The 20,204-nt window shown below is 39.9% G+C and overlaps 1 protein-coding gene across 6 annotated transcripts in view; it reads left to right on the forward strand.

Moving 5' to 3' along the window:
• klf12b (Kruppel-like factor 12b) overlaps positions 1-19,144 on the forward strand; it is a 46,554-nt gene extending 27,410 nt beyond the window's left edge. For all 6 annotated transcript variants that reach the window (XM_039817666.1, XM_039817669.1, XM_039817667.1 and 3 more), the window contains 3 exons: positions 3,465-3,600; positions 10,343-10,500; positions 14,883-19,144. In XM_039817666.1, the coding sequence (XP_039673600.1) occupies positions 3,465-3,600; positions 10,343-10,500; positions 14,883-15,064 (476 nt within the window). In that variant the 3' untranslated portion in view covers positions 15,065-19,144. The remainder of the gene's footprint in view (positions 1-3,464; positions 3,601-10,342; positions 10,501-14,882) is intronic.
• Positions 19,145-20,204: the final 1,060 nt, after the last annotated feature.

Here is a 20,204-nt window from a genome sequence, read left to right on the forward strand (position 1 = left end):
TCTACTTCCTGTTGCCACTAGGGGGCGCTATGACTTTGAGCCAATATCGGCCTGTAGATGTTGTCAGGGTTGGACTCTTATGAATCCTGAAAAGTTGCGAGCCAGTTGGACAACGTACACTCAAGTTACACCCACTTCCTGTTTCAATGGCAAAACGCACAAAATGGCCACCCCGCCACAGCCATGCCCTATGACGAAAAGTTTTTCTTTTAACAACTTTTCATCTTTAACGTCTTAAGATGGCACAGACCAAATTTGAAGTTGATCGGATGAAATCTCTAGGAGGAGTTCGTTAAAGTACGACATGTGGAAATGGCGAACGTTCAATTCAAAATGGCAGACTTCCTGTTGGGTTTAGGGTATGGCTCCAATGAGCTTTTTTGTACGTGTTGACATGCTACATATGTGTACCACGTTTTGTACTGCAGGGGATCCATTTTTTAAGTTTTGTAGGGGGTGCTAGCGAGCCATTTTTGTGTGCCTATTCCCGAAACCCTTAAAATACGTAAATATTCACCAGGCTTGATGCGGCCGCCAATTTTTATGAGCTTTTGAGTATGTTAAGCCCCTCAAAAAGGTGATTAATTTGCCGGAAGACTAATAATTCCTTCAGTTTCAATAGGGCCTTCGCTGCTGTTGGCGCTCAGGCCCTAAATATTCACCTGAATCTATATGGTTGAATATTTTCAGTTATCAGTTGTTAACCATCACAATACACCTTGGTTATATTCTTGCGAAGCCTTAAAAGCCTTACCAAAATAAATAATAAAACCACCCAAAAAATTAATTGGAAACCTTTTCAGAAATTGAATAAAATAAATGGTCTATGTTTGATTAGACTAGATCAAAAACAAGGGACAACAAAGACAGGTTCATGCTGGCATCAGGCAGTGAAAAAATGGCTGCAATAACTGTGATGGGGCTTGATATATCCCAATAGCAGGCTGTTCATGATGGTAAGTTTGTCTGCCCAGATGTCCTGTCTTCTGTCAAAGAACTTGCAGACACAATGCTTTGAAAGCTGACTGTGTGTGCATTCTTTCAGAGACGGCCCCTCGGGCCATAATGTTCCCCCTTCAGAGTGAAGATGTGGTTTACAAGTTGAAAGGCTCTCCCATCTTTAACTGACCGAGATTTTGCTTGGTTGCTTACAGCCTCAGGTGCAGGTAAACAGGGCCACACCCGTTGTTGCTTTTCTTTCTATCAAGAAGCAAACATCCGGGGCAGTTTGAGTATTAGACCTCGCTGGCCTCGCCTAGACTGTGTTATTGGTTTTCTCACTGGGTGTGGTTTTACTGCCAACCACTGGGAGTGAGCCTACAGTAGGTGTTTCTGTCCAACTCTGAGCTGTACACAAGCCAACTGTTGGTTTTAAAAGAGGTTGCTTCTTGTTACTCCCTGCAGGATGGACAGACACACTTAGACTTTAACTCACACCCGTGCATGTACTGTACATACAAGCAAACATGTGTAATTAGAGCATGTAGTCAGAAAGACATTTAGTCGGCTGGGTGGGGTGGTCCCCTTAGAGATGGGCGTTTTTATGTCTGCTCCAAGGAGAGAAAAGGAAAGAAGGAAGGACAGGAAAAACAAGACTTGCATAACAGGGTGTGGATGGATATTGAAGATTGGTGGCACTTACACAAACACTTACATGCACACAAATACACAGTCCAACATCAGTTTTGCCCGGCTCTGAAAGCACAAAACACTAAGGAAATGGGGTAAATGAGTGTTGAATGTTGTGTGTACAGTCACTTTTAATGAGATCGCAACCAGTAGACAAATGGAACATTTAGCTATTTATTGCACTTAAAATGATTTAATGTGAACATTTACATAAAAAATCCCCAAGTCTAATGAAAAATAAAGTGCTACAAGATGTAATTATTATTATTGTTTGGATATGATTTTTTATTTGGTCTAATCTTATCAGGGTTTTTTCCTTTAAGGGTTTCACCATTTTTGTGATGGCTGGAAAAATGAGTTCAGGAGAGTTATCTATCTAAAGCCCACTCCCCCCCATATGAAGTTTAATGTGAGGGTCAACAGCCCAGATTTACCTTGTTTGACTTGATACGAACCGAACAATCATGTGCAATGATGCAAGTCTCAGTCATACTGAAGCTTTCAACATAGATACAAAAACACTTCCATGCATACAAATACACACACACACACACACACACACACACACACACACACACACTTCCACTCACCCACACTCACACACACACACACACACAAACACGCGACCGCACGCACACATACACACACGCACACACACAGGTTGGCCATCCTTTTTAAGAGAGGGCGGGTACCCTTCTTTTCACTGCTGTCTCCCTGTCTCCGACAGGAGGTTGCCATGGAAACAGGGCTTGACTGGAAACAACAGGAGAGAAAGAAAGAAATCCGGTGCTCTGCCCACCTCTCCACCACTCCTCCTTTGTGTCCCTCGCTCAAAATACCCCTTTTCAACACACGATGCATTTCCAACTAATTACAGGTTTTCCATTGGGTAGGCGAGCTGGTGACCACTCTGCATGTCTAAGTCTACGACAACACTTAGAAATCATTAAAGCATAACAGAGTTACAGCATTATTTCTGTGCCCCCCCCCCTCCCCCCCTGTAATAACACCATGTCTGCTCCTAACTCTAGACCCTTATTATGGGCCACTATGGCCACAGTCTCGGCTGAGAGAACAGAGGAGGTGAAGTCCTGATAGCTTTTATAAAAGCACCAGGCGTACAATAACTGGGGATGTCGCTGAACTCAGTGGAAAATGTATCTATGTACTATATATTCTGTGTTTGTGACGATTACATCTTCAGAAACAAGAGCAATTGTAGCAGTTAAGTATTCTTCTGTATTTTTCTAAATACCTTTGTAACTTAATCAGCGTTCGATCCAGTGCATTTCCAGCAACTTTTCTTTGACAGTTTTGTTTTTGTTTTTTGACATTCATCTCTTGAGTTATCCAGGATCGCAGCCTGTGTCCTTGCAGACAGAGAGGACAGAATGGCTGCAGGCTCTGGCAATATATCCAATGAGTTGTCCATGGGAGAAGTTGTCACAATTTGTGGAATAGAAGTTACTTTGTCATGCAGCTGAAGAGACAGAAACCCCTTTGCTCACTGGCTCAGAGGCTCATGGTTAATAGCATGTTGGCCACTCAAATGTTCTGTCTTGGCTACTGTGCAAAAGAAAAGAATCAAAAAAAGGGACAAAGCTAGCTTGCTAATTATCAGGATGTTCTATAAAAATGAATACATTGGGAACCGGCTGCATTTAGATGTTTGTGTTGTCTTCAGGGTTTTATGTGAGAGTTATTATCATGAATATGATTCTCTGTCAGTTGCACATGTTGGGGAACAGAGAGCAGAGTGGCACTCGTGCATGCACACATACTTTTAACTTGGACATTTACCCACTGACTCCCGTGTCTGTTTCCCTTCCTCACAGCACACATAGACCCCAACGGCCTGTCGCCAAGGCAGATCAAGAGTGACAGCGATGACGACGACCTGCCAAACGTGACCTTGGATAGTGTTAATGAGACCGGCTCCACTGCGCTGTCTATAGCCCGCGCCGTACAAGAGTGAGTATCATGATCTGTACACGTGTGTGTGGGAAATGTTTGGTCTCCATACTGACCTTTTCTCCTCTACTGACACTAACAGCTCTAAAAAAAAACCTCGTATCTTTGTCTTGAGCTGTTTTTTTCTGTTCTGTGTTGTCACAGGAAGATGTTTGGGAAGTATGGTCTTCTCCGTACTGTTGGCAGCTGGTTAATTTAGTGATATGGGAGGTTAAATTTGTTCTTCTATATTAGTTGGAGAACTTTTCTTCACATTATCACTCACCCAAATAGTAAACCGTTACATCACAATGTAGATATTTATTAAATTAAGTGCTTGATGGTATCTTATAGTAACTCACCAACCATGTAAAATGTCACTGCTTATAGAAACACTTTAATCGTTATTGAAGATATTTTTTAGGGAAAATATTCTGCCATCTTAGAATTCATGTATATGCATATCTTTATTAGGAGATTTTATTTGAAGATGTTGTCCCTCTGCATTGTATCTAGTTCCAATTCTGGGCTACCAATAGTCTCTTTTTTCTTTGCCATTAGCCATTGTTTATCAAGCTGTTGAGTTTCTGGGTCCTAAAAGAAAATATCTAATTTAAAGAAGGGATGACTATTTGAGGAGGGATTATAAAAATTGGCAGCATTTTTTTGGCAGCACGTTTTAGAAAGTTTGTATAAACAAGTATGTATGTACAAGATCTGACATGGCATTACAGAGTTCAGAGTACAGAGTTTAAAATGTTTTTCCTGACATTGCTTATTGTTAGTCACCATAGATGAGAGCATCATTTAAATATAAACCCAGTATAAAACCTAGCATTGTGCACTTCTGTGTGCTTTTGTAACTGCTCTTCCTCATTTGGATGAATATGCGTGGGAGTGCATCTATAAGCCTAAATGCATATGGCTCAGACATAGTTTATGCCCAGACATCACAACTCCTGTGGTGCCAGTCCATCTGTGTTGAATGTAAAGACTTCCCTCTCCAGTGGATGACAGCTTACGGTGTCCTGATCAGAAACAGGAAATCAGGCGCAGAGAAACAGTTGGCTCAGCCTTGCCCTCATACTCTTCTGCCCATAAACCCAGAACAGTCATAACCAGCAGCCTGGCCACACTCAAGTTAATGCCCACAGGACTTTTATTTAGACTAACTGTGAGGAAAGTATTCCGGGACTCTGTGAGAATCCTGCTAATGATGAAGCAACATTAACAAGGCTGTGGCTGACGGTAGCCCGACCCCGGCTGGCTGGGTTTTGGTGGTAACAGTCCAGCTTACGGGGTTGAAAGTACTTTGTATGTACAAGACATTGTATTGTTTGCTTCAGCATTGCTGGCTGTGTGAACATTTACAGTAATGAAGCTAAATGAGCTATTGTGGTGACACTATGCAACACATTGTGGTAAAGACTCGTTCTCTGGCTGTGCTTGTTCAGTGGTACAAGTAGAGGTTGCCATGTTTCAGGGAAGACACACACACACATGCACGCACGTACGCACACGCACACACACACACACACACACACACACATGCACTCACTCACTCTCACACACGCACATACATACACACACTGGAGGACTCAGGTTTCAATGCAGGTTATTGAAAGGGACAGGCATGCCCCTGAGTGCCACACGTGGGCACCGGGTGGTCAGAGGAGAACAGAGGTTGGCAGGACCCAACCTTTCACTGCCCAAGCTTTCACTATGGAGAGAAATCACTAGCCAGGCTTAGCAATACCCTGCCAGGACCTGCCCACACACTCTCTTCTCTGTGTGCAAAGTGCTATGTGGAAACTGTGCTCCTGCGTGCACGCTGTGTATGTGACTGAGCGTGTGAAAAAGTATGTGTGCACGTCTGTAAGTATTAATCCTCCGGTGTATGTGTGTTTGTATTGTATGCATGCACGTGTTTCTGCACAGTGGACAGAACAGCTGGTTCCAGAAGGAGGTCAGCCATTGTCAACAGGAACACAGACTTTGCATGTTTGTCTGTGAAAAACAAAGCAGTCTGTAGTCTTCTTGAGTTACACGCCGGTTTGGCCACATAGAGGAAGAATGTGCATTCTGTTTTGACACAACACATGTGCCCTAAAGGACATCTGCAGTGCAATTGCAGTGCAACAGAAGCTGACAGCACTTCTTTGAAACACATCAGTCAACTGTGTTGTTGTATTTCTTCCTTTTTTTTATTTGAACGTGTGCACTGTGAGTGTAGAAAGATTTGCTTTATGTAATTTAGTATCCACATTTACACAAGCAGTCATCCAAAGAGCATCAGAAAAGTGAAGTGTAAGGGCGGAGGATGGGAGTGCCTGTCGCTTCCATTCCAGGTATCCATATATAAATAAATGAGTGAAAGGAGAGAGTGTCATGTGCTTCTTGGGCAGCCTCCTCCATATTCATGTGTTTCCCTGGGGACGGGTGGATAGGCTATTGTGGGAGAGCACGAGTGAAAGAGAAGAAGACAGTTCAAGAGAGAGGAGAGGGCTAGAAGGTGTGTGTGTGTGTGTGTGTGTGTGTGTGTGTGTGTGTGTGTGTGTGTGTGTGTGTGTGTGTGTGTGTGTGTGTGTGTGTGTGTGTGTGTGTGTGTGTGTGTTGGGGTTTAGGGGCTGTGTTAGAAAGGTTGTCTCTGCTGAAGTTTGGCTTGTCCCCAAGGACCTGGGGGGCCACGGAGCAGAGCAGGTGGAGAAAGGGGAGGGGGGTGAGCCAAGGGGTAGTATCCTCGGACAGGTACAGGAATGCCCAGGGGGCAGTCTTCCAGTACACACACATAGTCACACACACTGCCTTTCCTGTTTTCTTGATAAATCCATTATTACTGTAGGTCTGTTTAAAAACAGTGTAGCTTCTTTGCTGTGTTGAAACGGCCTGTTATGACCTTGTTTCCTATGTGAAGTTAAAAAGATGTGTTTGTGTTTGCATTGTGGGAAACTCCTGTTGTAGGTGACACACATACTGCTCACTTCCTCGCTCTCTTGCTCGTGGAGAGCAGCAGATGAAAACGGGGACAGAAGAAAGGGGGAAACAAATGAAGTAAAACAGAGGTCAGCTCTGTTTGAAATCGTTCTCAGCTGTACTTCCTATTTCTCTCTGCTGCTTTGGGAGACATAAACAGACACATTCACACGGCCATGATGCCGCGGTGACACAGGGTTCAAGGCAGTGTTAGTTTGCTCCTGGGCTCACATGAGAAAATACAATGAATCGATTCTCACAAAACAGCTACTGTATGACACATATGGCCGGAGATGTGGTATTAAAGACATAAAGATAAATTGTTTATGCAAATAAATACACCCTACTTACAACGTTCTTGTTTTCTACAGATTCTGTCACATTTGTTGTCTTCTAAACTGAGAAAGTTATAACTTCACCCTGTTATAACTATACATAACACAAATGTGAAACAGTTGATCTCTAGTTGCTGATTTTGAACACACCAGTTGATCTAGTGTGGGCACAGTGATATTTTACTATATATTTACACATACAGTAAGCCTGCAAATAATAGATAAATAATAAATAAATAGCAACTTAACACTGTTAGCAGCATCTTTCAGAAGCGAAGCAGAATAAGTTTCTCAACCTACAAAGAAGCATGAAAATCAGCTATGAGTTTTTTTAAATTTTTTTTACATGACAAGAGCGACACGGAAAATCTTAAAATTGATTCTTGTATTTAAGGCTGAAACAAAACATTATGGTCATCGTCGAATACTTAGTCAGTTATCTTTACGATTAATCGCTTAGCCTTTGTATGTCAAAAAGTAGTAAAAAATGTCTATCGCAGTTTCCCAGAGACAAACGATGCCTTCAAATGTCAAATTTTCTTACAAGGATGTATACTCATTGTTCAGAATGAAACTTTATTGCTATATCTCTTTATTTTATCCAGTTTTATTTTTATTATACTTAAATGTTATTTCCTCTCACTGAATTTATCATCTAAGTGTATTTAAAAGTTTGTAACTGTAAGGACTGAAGCTTACTAATCAATAGCATGTCTCACAGTGGGAAATTTCTATGAGTACCCAAAATGGTTCAAACCAGAAATCTGTCACAACTATCAGCAGCAGTGGAAAAACGGGTGATGTACGTTAAATGAATTAATTCATGATGATGAGTAATCGTCGTTCGTTCTTTGTTTTAGAACCTATTGTACTTCCTAAATTATATCATAATCATGGAGTCACTTTTTGGATGAAGTCAGAATGTAAACATCCGCCTCATCTGCGAGATGTCTGAGCTCAGAGTGTTTTCACTGTAAATCCTGTCTCCACACACACACACACACACACACACACACACACACACACACACACACACACACACACACACACACACACACATACACACACACACAGCCAAGTGCGTCCCACTATCTTTGTGGGGACCCATCATTGACATAATGCATTCCCTAGCCCCTTACCCTAACCTTAACCATCACAACTAAATGCCTAACCTTAACCCTTACCCTCACCCTAACCATAACCTAATTCTAACCCTAATCCTAAAACCAAGTCTTAACCCTCAAACAGCACTTTAAACTTGTGGGGTCCAGCATTTTGGCTCCACAAAGCTGTCGGGACCCCACAAGTATACTGGACTCCCGGTTTTTGGACCCCACGAATGTAGTTAAACGAGAACACACACACACACACACACACACAATTCTAGATGCTTGTCTGCATTTCTCTGTTAAATTAGTAGATGGCATGATAATCTCATCAATCAATTCTAATTACAATTTACTGTTTTTTCAGTTTCATTAACAGACATATTTCTCTAAATGTTTATTTTTGACGTCACTTTGCAATGAGATATTTTCTGAACTTAAACGAGAGAGAGAGAGAGAGAGAGAGAGAGAGAGAGAGAGAGAGAGAGAGAGAGAAAAAAAAAAAAAAAAAAAAAAAAAAAAAAAAAAAAAAAAAAAAAAAAAAAAAAAAAAAAAAGGGGGTTAGGGGAGTTGGAGTCCACTTCATATCTGATCCGTGTGCTCATTTCCTGTACAGCTTCAGATTGGCAGTAAGCCAAGAGCAACAGGTGATCTGTATGGATGTGTGTTTTGCTGTATTTCTGTGTATTTGTGTAGCCTGTGTGTATCTATCTTGATTGCAATGCGTATATATCTGAGCCTGCATTTGACAAATCGTGCTTCAGTGAAACACTGAGAGACAGGAAGTGGGTTGTGTGTGTGGTGGAGACAGTTCAGTGGAGGGCCTGTCTGTCCTCTTTCAAATCCCTCTAACATGACCAAAGCTGTTCCTTTTGTACGCTCCCTCCTTCCCCTCGCCCCCGTCACCCTCTTACCTTTTCTTTCTCAATATCCACAGCAGAGACTCTGAGACCTGAAAGAAAAGCAACTATGCTCCATCACAGCTGACAGAGCCCCGTTCGATATATCCCACAGATATCACTCCTCCCTTCTAGTAAACAGAGATGTTCTTGTTTTCTGTCATTGCTGTATCTTTCTCTTTCTTGCTTATTTGTTGTGTGTGCAGCAGTCATATGTGAGAAAGTTGCTCGCTGCTAAGCATGAGACATGAACTACTGACCATCTACCACAATCTTTTTGTTCCTTCCTGGATTTCTTTTTATTTTTGTGTGTTTGAGTTTGTGTGTGTGTGTGTGTGTGTGTGTGTGTGTGTGTGTGTGTGTGTGTGTAACATTATATTCAGAGAAGTGAATTTAAGATTTGGACACTACACAGCAAATACTCACACAAACACCCTGGCATGCAAAGGCACACACAGTCTTTGCTGAAGGGCTTCACTGTTGGAAATGACACATTATTAATCAACAGGGATATTGACTTGTTAATGGAGAGGAAATGTCATGCCAAAATGTATTGATGACAGAAATAGCTCAGGAGTCATTAACCTCATTGAACAACATTGAGATAAAACTCCACCTATGAGTGATGAAAGTGTTGGAGCGAAAACAATACCAGCCTTCTTACCTCATCTACTTCCTCAGTTACTGTACAGCAGTGTTGCACTGCCACCTGCTGGCAAAGCTACTGTTGCACTACCTTACATGGTAGTTGTCTGTATATGTCATATACTAATCTTTATAGGATACTGTTTTTTCAGTTGGTACCAACTGTAAACAGGAAATTAACATACTTGACTGTTTTTATACCAACAAAAGAAATATATAATACTTGCGCCTGTGGATGTCAATTGGTTTGTACATGCATTTCTCTATACTGAACGTGCACATGCAGCTCAGCACAACATATTTCCAAAGTATACTAAGGCGACCAAAATACTTCATACACATCTCAGGATCAACTGTCCCAACAAAAAAATGGTGTCCCTCATAAAACAATGACCTAAACAACTGGTAGCATGTGTCACTATTGTCTTTGAAGTCATTTTTTTTTTTTTTGTTCTTTGCATAAATGAGATGGCACCTCCTTCAGTGCATAGGTTGTGCTGAATTACAGTATATGCCACAGTGTAATATGTTTCAGTCAGCTTTATTTTGCTTAACTACTGTAAATAGCATTTTTAGTTGGCAGCTAGACACTGCCAACTAAACTTCACAAAGAAAAGGCTGTGTGTAGCTTTTCAATGTCCTTTTGTGCATAGCAAAGTGTGGGACTAGTTTCAAGTTTGCTTCATGTTGTCACTTTTTCAGTATGAATACATTATATACTCAAAACCTGCTTAGAATGATAATGTTGATGTCATTGTCGCAGTCTAATAATGATTTTATGTTGATTCTCTTTCTCCCATTGCAGTTCCATGTCCCCGTTCAGTATTGACAGCATACGGCGCCCCCGGAGGTCAGAGTCACCAGATTCCAAAAAGAGAAGAATTCACAGATGTGACTTTGAGGGCTGCAATAAGGTGTACACCAAAAGCTCACATTTAAAAGCACACCGGAGGACACATACAGGTCAGTAGGTCTGAGTCTGTATGCTAAGTGGTTTTTATTTTATTATGTTGTCAGCTCAAGCTGTCCAACAGTGATTACATTTGCATGTTCAGAAAGTCACACTCTTATATGTGTTAGGCAGCACCATGAGCTTTGCACATATGTAACACAGGTAATATTGTGCTATGGTTGCACTAAAAGCCATTTGAGAATTTTAATCTGGAACAGGTCAAAGGTCAATGCCAAATCAAGACTGAGACCAGAGCAATTTTAAAAAGACAATAAAGTGCACATTATTCATTCTAAATCTGGAAATAAATATCTAAAAATCAAGTAAAAATTAGCATACGGTAGATGTGAACCTACTCTTAATATTCTGTCCCCGTACCTTTTTAAGCATTTTTCTAATCAATACCTGTGAAATAACTAATATTTGTGTACGTATGTATGACACCTTTACACATTGGTTTTAACTGGACCAAACATCAATACATTGACACATTTGTCATGTACAGTAGCTTGAGTGGAAGACAAAGGTAAATCATGGAAAACTAGCCAGACCTGAATAAAAATAAGCACAAAACAAGTCCAAGATATCAATAAAGCGTCCTTCCTGGTGGCCGGGTTTGCTCAGTTGGTAGAGCAGGCGCACATATATAGAGGTTTACTCCTCGACGCAGCAGCCGCAGGTTCGACTCCGACCTGCGGCCCTTTGCTGCATGTCATTCCCCCTCTCTCTCCCCTTTCATGTCTTTGTCTGTCCTGTCCAAAAAATAATCTAAAAAAATATAAATAAAAGTATAACTGCTACAGGAAGGTTTACCTCCTCAGATTCTGTGCACGTGCATGTCTTTTACAAGTGGGAAAAGTAACGTAACGATCATTTAGTTAAACATATGGATGGCATATTGTCCTTATGAGCCACACAAGCAAACTGTCATGTGGAAATAAAGGCCTAAAATTCCCCCAAAATAATCTTAATAAAAATGAATAAAGCATCCTTAAGGCCGGACTCAAAACTGAGACCATGATCTTGAGAAACCTGCTACAGCTGCCTAACTTATTCTGATACTGAGCTGGCTATTGTGGCATGTAAACAATGTTGTCCTTTTTGTTCAGTTTTTGTCACTCAGACTCACACAGAAGAACATCTTGATGCCATGTTAGGGAGGCAGAATTGTTAACAGTGTAATTGTAAGGAATGTTAAAAAAAAGACAGCCATCACTTCTAGGAACATCATTAATATTGTTCAGTCAAACAAAAATGCGACAGCTTTTGGCACATTTTCTCTTAGGTCTACATCTGTAATGCATTATATCGATATATGTGCCTACAGTGCAACAACACGTGCAGTATAATTTTGCATAATAGTTGCTAACATATTTAATAATTAATGTTATGTGATGTCCTATAACAGCAGTTGTAAAGCATTATTTATGGTTATGATACTTTCGAAGGGCAAAAATCTCAGTTTCTTATAGTCACTTACTCTCTTATACCATAACGATGGAAATCTGTGGTTGTGACTGCCAGAGGCCTTCCTGATAGCTTATTGCCTGCTTTAAAGGACCAAAGTATTTTAGGGGGATCTATATATATATATATATATATATATATATCACTATATAAGTGAAGCTTGGCACACAACATCATGGCTTGACCACTGCATTAGCACTGCTGATGCCCATGCAATCTTGCAATCTATAGAAATTCTATATGGGACATCCATGTCAGACCATGTGCCATTTGCTATGAAGCTTGATGTGGAAAGTCTCCCTGAGTTGACTCAGGGGGTGAATGATAGCTGCAAGACTAAATTGGATTGGGCAAAACTCACAAATGATGATCTCTTGACATACTGTATGAAAACTGAGATTCTTCTTGGGAATATTTGTATACCCAAAAATGCTATTATGTGCTCGGATGTGAACTGTAATGATATTTCCCACTGTGAAACCCTATGTGCCATGTATGACAGTATTGTGGGTGCAATGTGTGAGGCTAGTAGATCATATCTTATTCTACCTGTAAAAACAAACAACATTAAGCCTGGCTGGAACAAGCATGTTGAGGCTCATCATGCAGAAGCTAAGGTAGCATTTAAGGCATGGGTGCAGGCAGGCAGACCCAGAATTGGTCCTTCCTTTGAGTATAAAAAGCGTACTAGCGCTAGACTCAAATATGCCATCCGCTACATTGGTAAACATGAACAGGCTATGAGAGCTAACTCTATGGCTGAGAAACATCTGGGTAAGGATGTTATTGGCTTTTGGAAGGAGGTGAGAGCTCTAAACAGGGTCAATACATTGCTTCCGTGTGCTATAGAGGGGGTGTCTGGAGCTGACAATATAGCTGAGCTGTGGAGGCAACACTATTCTGCCTTATTTAACTGTGTTAAAAGTGACTCCTACAAAGTGGCAAATATTGTCAACAGTAATCCAGAGATAATCACCTCCAGTCCATCCAGACCATATCACAGCAGAGCACCTTAAGTTTGCTTGCCCAAAGGTGGCAGTACTGCTTGCTATTTGCTTTTCTGGATTTATGACCCATGGGATGCTACCTGAATCTATGTTGTCAGTTACTCTTGTACCTGTCTAAAGTACTGGAAAGAATTCTGCTTGATCGTCTATGTTCTTACATTGGTACCACTGACAATCAATTTGGCTTTAAAGCTAAGCTTGGTACTGATTTGTGTATTTATGCCTTGAAGGAGGCAACACAGGGGTACATAAGGCAGAATTCATCTATGCTAGTTGGTTTTATTGATGCTTCCAAGGCCTTTGATAGAGTCAATCATTATAAGCTATTTGAAAAACTGAGCCAAAGGGGTGCACCTGACAGTATTATAAGAATTCTGGCTTACTGGTATGCCAACCAGAATATGCAGGTTAAATGGGGTAATACAGTCTCTGCCTCCTTTGGGGTAAGTAATGGGGTACGTCAGGGGGGGCTACTCTCACCAGCACTCTTTAACGTGTACATGGATGAGTTATCCAACCAATTGACAAGATGTAAAACAGGCTGTATGATTGGTAACGCTTTGGTAAATCATCTCATGTATGCGGATGATTTGGCCATCTTCTCTCCCAGCAATGCTGGTTTTCAGTAGCTACTGAATATCTGCTCTGAATATGGGGTGAAATATGATGTGTTGTATAATGGTAAAAAGAGTGCTGTCTTAATATGTAGGACAAAAATGGACAAAGACATTTGTTTTCCAGACTTTTATCTATCAGGACAAGTGATGAGTGTCTGTAATAAAATTAAATATCTGGGTCACTACATTACAGATCAGTTATCTGATGATGAGGATATACTCAGGCAACGGCGCATATTATATGCCCAAGCTAACATGTTGGTAAGAAAATTTCACATGTGCACGAATGATGTCAAAATGAGTCTGTTTAAAGCTTATTGCACTCCTCTGTATACTGCTCCCTTATGGACTAAGTTCAAAAAGGCAAGCATGCAGAAGCTTAAGGTTGCTTATAATGACTGTATGAGGATACTGCTCAACAAACCCAGGTGCTCTAGTGCAAGTGACCTGTTCTGTAATGCAGGGGTCAACACCTTCCAGGCATTGTTGAGGAGTCTCATCTACAAATTCATTTGTCGCCTGAACGTCTCCCAAAATAGCTTTGTTATGCTATTAGTAAATCCTAGGTTTAGTGCCATACGATACCAATCATCACTATGGAAACACTGGTATAAGTGTCTTTTATAGAAATGTGGTATTGTTGTTTCTTCTGGATTTTATTTCTTTGTATATGTTTTTATTTGATTTTAATGTATGTTGTATGTCATGTCTTTGTCTCTTGAATGGACCTTGAGTCTGGAATAAAAACGTTGATGATGATGATGATGATGATATATACAAAAATGGAATCGTTGTGTTATTGTTAATTTAGAATGAGCCCTTCATATCTACAAGGGAGAGGTTCCTCTTCCACGGAGCCCGCCAATGTAGCACCACCATGTTTCTACAGTAGCCCAGAACAGACAAACATTGGCTCTCGAGAGGGCCTTTTACATTTCTTACCTTACGTTACCGGAAGGCCACCGTAGGTTCTACTTCACTGTTGGAACGGAAGGGGTGAGGGAAGGGATATTCAATTGGTTGCAATCTGCAACCTCACCTCTAGATGTTACTAAATCATACACACTGGTCCTGTGTATACTGATTTTTCATCCCAGAACAATTGGAAAATCTATTGGCAGACTCTTGAACCTTGTTTGAGTTGTCTAATCCAAGTCAGCAATAATTTGGGTCAAAGTACCATTATTGTTATGAGGTAACAAGTGCAGACTTTTCAAATCAATCTGCGCCTTAATAAAGCATCAAGGCCTAAGTATGTCCACAGTACTAACTGTGCACTGTGTTTTCTGCCTTTCTCTGCAGGGGAAAAGCCATACAAATGCACCTGGGACGGCTGCACGTGGAAGTTTGCCCGCTCTGATGAGCTGACGAGGCATTACAGAAAACACACAGGGGTGAAGCCCTTCAAGTGTGCAGACTGTGACCGCAGCTTCTCCAGATCTGACCACTTGGCCCTGCACCGACGGAGACACATGCTGGTGTGAATAAGATGGAGAGCGATAAAGAGAGAGAGAGAGAGAGAGAGAGAGAGAGAGAGAGAGAGAGAGAGAGCGATCAAAAGAACAGACCCACACAAACACAGGCAGCCGGGGGAGCGGGATCTCCCTATGAATGTTTTTCAGCTGGCCTGGACACGCACACATACACATACATACACACACACACACACACACACACACACACACACACACACTCTCTCATCCGTCATAAGGAGAGAAGATGGAGAGGTGCACAGAGCTTGTTGAGCACAAAACAGGGTCACTTTTGGATCCTCTTTGGGTTGGAAGGAATAGACGGCAGGATCTGTTATTGTTATTCTTTGGAGTATAATAGGGAACTGTCTTTTACAGCACTGTTTGTAAATGTTTCACTTTGATTTTTAAAGATAAACTCGCACTCTTTATTTGGACAAAAAAAAATATATATAATGCAATCGCAACAGTCTTCTTTTGGTATCTTTCTTTTCATCATTGTTAAAATGGCTGCTTTTCCAGCACTCATAATGTGAAAGACCCCAATTAATGGAATGGATTTCCTCTGTGAGCAGAAAGAAGTTAGGCCTGGACTAGATCACAGGAAAGGACTTGGGCCTAGTTGGAGTTACAGACAGTATTGTTGCGCCGTGTCTCCATTTGAGTCTGATTTGTGACCAGCAGAGGGCGGCATTTAATCACAGATGGTTTCCTTTGCCTCCTGGCGCCTGCTGTTATAGCCGAGGCATCCCATATAGAAGCTCAAAGAGGGCTGGACTTTCACCTGTCTCGCAGCCAGCAAACGGCAAATGACATTAACTCAAATAGCCACAGCCTGAATGGATTAACCTCATCTACACGTCTACTTTTACAGATATTCATTGCTTTATTTCAAACAATTAAAACTGGACAAGCACATCTTCACACCAGCAAAGAAACACACCGTTTATGACCCACTCACAGGGCCGGACAACCCCAAATCTCATCAGTGCTATTCTTTATGTTGAGCCTCTTGAAAGCATTTCTTTAAAAAAAAAAAAATATTTGGTGGAATTTGTGCTGTGATTAGCAATCAGTAAAGTGCAATCTTAAAGGATAAATATACTTTCAGTATGACAATGTTTTGTTTATTGAATCTTGCTTTTTTTCTTTTTAAATGCCTGCTTATTGCTTATGTTTGACTCAGAAAAATACAACCCCTCATGTACAGTAAACTTTGAAACAATCAGAGGAGATTTCTAGTATGTGAAGAAAAAAAATTAGAGGCACCTTACAGACTCATGCTTTTTATTCTGTCCCGATTGATCTGTTTTATTTTTTATTATTCAGCTCTGTTTTCTCAGCTGGGTTTGACAGTGAAAGGAACTTGCGTTGTGGTTTTGCACAACGGCACTTGAACCATGAGCTGAAACTGACATCAGCTGCAGTGTTACAGGGATAGTGTGCTACCTGATGTACAATACAGAAGAGCAATACATACTGAACAAATTGATGAGAAGGAATGCCAACCTCCTCGTTGTTCTGTTTGCTGATGTCAATACAGGAGGAGAAGTTTCAAACTGGGCCAACTCCTCACTCTGTACCATGACTCCATCTGTTTGATTGGTTCGTAGCTCCAGCACAAGGCTCCACTCTGATGTGTCTCAGTTAGGGAGTTACTCCGAATCATTTTATTTTGTTTTGTTTGTCTCGAATACAGAAAGTCACTTGAAATGTTTCACCTCAGACCAGATATATGATGTGATTTACCTGAGATTTGGCTACATATAATGCTTAAAAAAATTGAGGAATCACATATGCATACATACAAAGTACATAGAATTAAAACAATACATATGCATGTACAGTACATACATGAATTAATTATGTAAGTACAGTAAGACTACGTTTTAGATGCAGTTACTGGCAGAAATATCTTACCTCTTAGAGAACATCACTTAACCTTAATCAGGAAATTTAATTAAAAAGTTTTTTTATAGTCATAATGACAGATATGTTTCCAAGTATTTTCAATAATCTTCATGCTGTGTAAGACCTGCACACATAAACTCAGAGCATCAGGCCATCCCATATTATTTGATAGTGCTGCTAAATGCATTTATTGGACCGAAGCCAGTAAAAAGAAATGGCAACCTTTTTGATAATAGCACCTTGAAAACCACTCACTCACACACTCATGCACATGTGCACACACACCTGCACACTTTGCATTGAACATCCTCACTTTCAGTAAAGTAGCCAAATCCAGGAAGTCATTTCCACACATGCACCCAATGTATGTGATACCCATTTGATGTAACGGAGAATGATAATGTATGTTATCATTATTTATGTATATTCTTTGCGCACATGTCATTATGCCCAGTTGTATTATCATTTTGGCAAAAGCATATCAGCACCTTGTTTGTTTATTAGTATGATTTCAAATTATTTTATTTCAGATGTCAATTTATAAACAATAATCATGATCATATTTTATCCTCCATATAATGTATAAGAGCATTTTATTATTGAGGGGCCCTTCATCTTTTCATACAAGTCTTTTTCTTCTGTAAAAAGGATCTTTTGAAATGTTGTAATATATGTGATAGTGAAGATAAAAGTTATTACAAAGTTCTACAGCCTGTATATACATTTGAAAAATAGGGCTTTTGATTAGTAGATGCAGAAAATACATTTATACATGTAAAGTCTTTTTTCAGAGACTGTAATTTATCTAATTTGATATACAGTGAAATGGGGCTAATGGTATCCATCATGTAAATTTTCATATGTGATGTTATAGAACAGTTTGCTTTCTTTGGTTTGTGGTTAAATAAGTTCATGATCAAATCATTTTTATTCCCAAGGCTGAACCAGTGTTTGCTATATTCAACAAGTTATTTATATACATTGACCATATTAAGGTACTCAATTCCCTATGTTGCTATTTTGCTATACCCGGACAAGAAATTACATTGATCAAGCACATATCAACAACATGTGTACTCTCGTATTCAGTTATGACGTTGCATGCCTTAATACACCAGTTTTTGCTAGATTCAATTAGACTTGAATATGGTGTCTCCACAGGACAGAGTGTATTATAATTCCCTTCAGCATCGCTTTCCTCATTTTAAAAGCATAATTTTGTTACGGTAACCAGGGTCAAAGTTATGCAATAATAATGAATAGTGCCTCATATTGCAAACTTGTAATATCAACTGCTCTGTGCAGAGTTTGGATTTCAACATGTTTGTTCAAATTAATAAATATCAAATGGGAAACCATACATTTTGAAGAAAAAAAAAAGCACAGATAACATTATGCAAGTCGGACCTTTAATGTTTAACTTTCTTTTCGCACTGAGCCTTATGTCATGTGTCAAATGCAGCATCCTCCCATACCACTTTCACAGGCTGTTTATAGCTTGTGTTATTCCTTTGCTTGCAATAAGTCACTTCCTCTAAGTTGGAACAAAAGTGAGTTACAATGATGTTTCATACAATGGTGTTCATCACAGGAACTCAACATGGTAGATAATGAGGAATCTTGTGTCTGGCATTCCGGCTGTAGAGCGACCCCTTTGTTAATGAATTCTGGTCATACAATTCTCTTCAGTTCAATATCTATTTTACTTTCTGTGTAACATCTGCTTTTGATTTCCTGGTTTTGAAAATTTAAGTAGTAAAGCCAATGCCTATGTTTCAAGTTTGCTGATATTACGTACAGTAATCGTTGTTCCTGTATTTATGTAAAGTGAGTGTAGTGTAAATATATTCAGATCTTTTCATTCTTACCGTTAAAAAAAAAAAAAGTTGTGATATTGCTCAGCATTGCTTCAAAAGGGAGATTCTACTCATGGAATTCCACATCTGTAAAAGAAATTTTTAATCCTGATATTTTTCAAAACTTCGAGAACAGGTGTCCTTTTTTTCTGTTACGCTTTTTCTTTTCTTCAAGAGTTGTTTAAGTATCCAGTCAGTGTTTTTGCCTTTTTCTCTGTATTTTTCATATGGATGGAGCTGTGAAATTAAAATAAGTTCAAACATATACATGTATATTAATATGAATGGAGGCATGAAGGTTAATAAAGTTGCATTTTGTATGTAACACACTGGTATGGAGCTAGTTGCTGTCTGTGACAAGAGATGGATGGTATGCGGTTTCGATGTCACTTAGACATCTGAGTACTCTACTCACATTCTCAGGCATTCAGAAACCTAATCTTGGTATTAGTGAAGACATTATAGATGATATACAGTACAGTAGCTTGTACACAGAGTACAGTACATCTGAACACTACAAGAAGTAGGAAATAATATTGGACAACCATTGATTCACCTGCTCATATAAATTTACAGTCTAGTCAAAAAAAATCTTTTGCACCTGAAAATCCTTGATCACATATTTAAACATTCAGGTAAAACGTTATGTTCCTCTTTGTAATATAATATTGCTTTATCATCTAGTAACAACAGAGAGTGGTATTTTAAGACCTGGTATGTTTTAACACGCTAGGGTTGTGAATACAGTTTCTGAGAAAAGGTTGCGCTTAAAAGAAAACGCCCAGTACATCCTGTACGGCACTCTATTATAACAGGATCTGGATGGATGCTTCTGTCAGTCAGCAAAGGATTCAGATGATTACAATAACAAGCATTCAATTCCCACTCCGCTTTGCATTTCGATGTGCAGTGTATCACACGTGTGATTTATCACTCACAAGAGCCTATACTGTGTAGGGCATACTGAACAAGCAAAGAGAAGTACATGAGTAAATAAGAGTGATACTATAACAATCTCCACAGGGGACTTGCTCCATACTCAGGACAAGTTCAGACAACTTCTCTGGTTTGTTCAGTCTTTCTTGGCACCTTTTGTCAGCACCTCTGCTATGACTCATATAAGGACACTTTGCAACAATTAAAACAACAAAAGAAGAAGTCATCTTGTAGGTTATGTACATAAAGGGTGTTCCTGAATAACTACCAAACACTTTAGCCAAATCACATGCTGTTCCACTGAGAACCAAAAAGAAGTGGAACAGCAAAGATGATCGAACTCTGGGAAATGTGAAGAAGGAATCACTTTTTTTTTTATACAATCACTTAAATTGCAAAAAATACATCTGTCGAATTTTGCAAATATTTCACATGCATGCCTGTTCTCT

Source organism: Perca fluviatilis, chromosome 12 (genome assembly GCF_010015445.1).
Source record: "Perca fluviatilis chromosome 12, GENO_Pfluv_1.0, whole genome shotgun sequence".
Taxonomy (NCBI): Eukaryota; Metazoa; Chordata; class Actinopteri; order Perciformes; family Percidae; genus Perca; species Perca fluviatilis.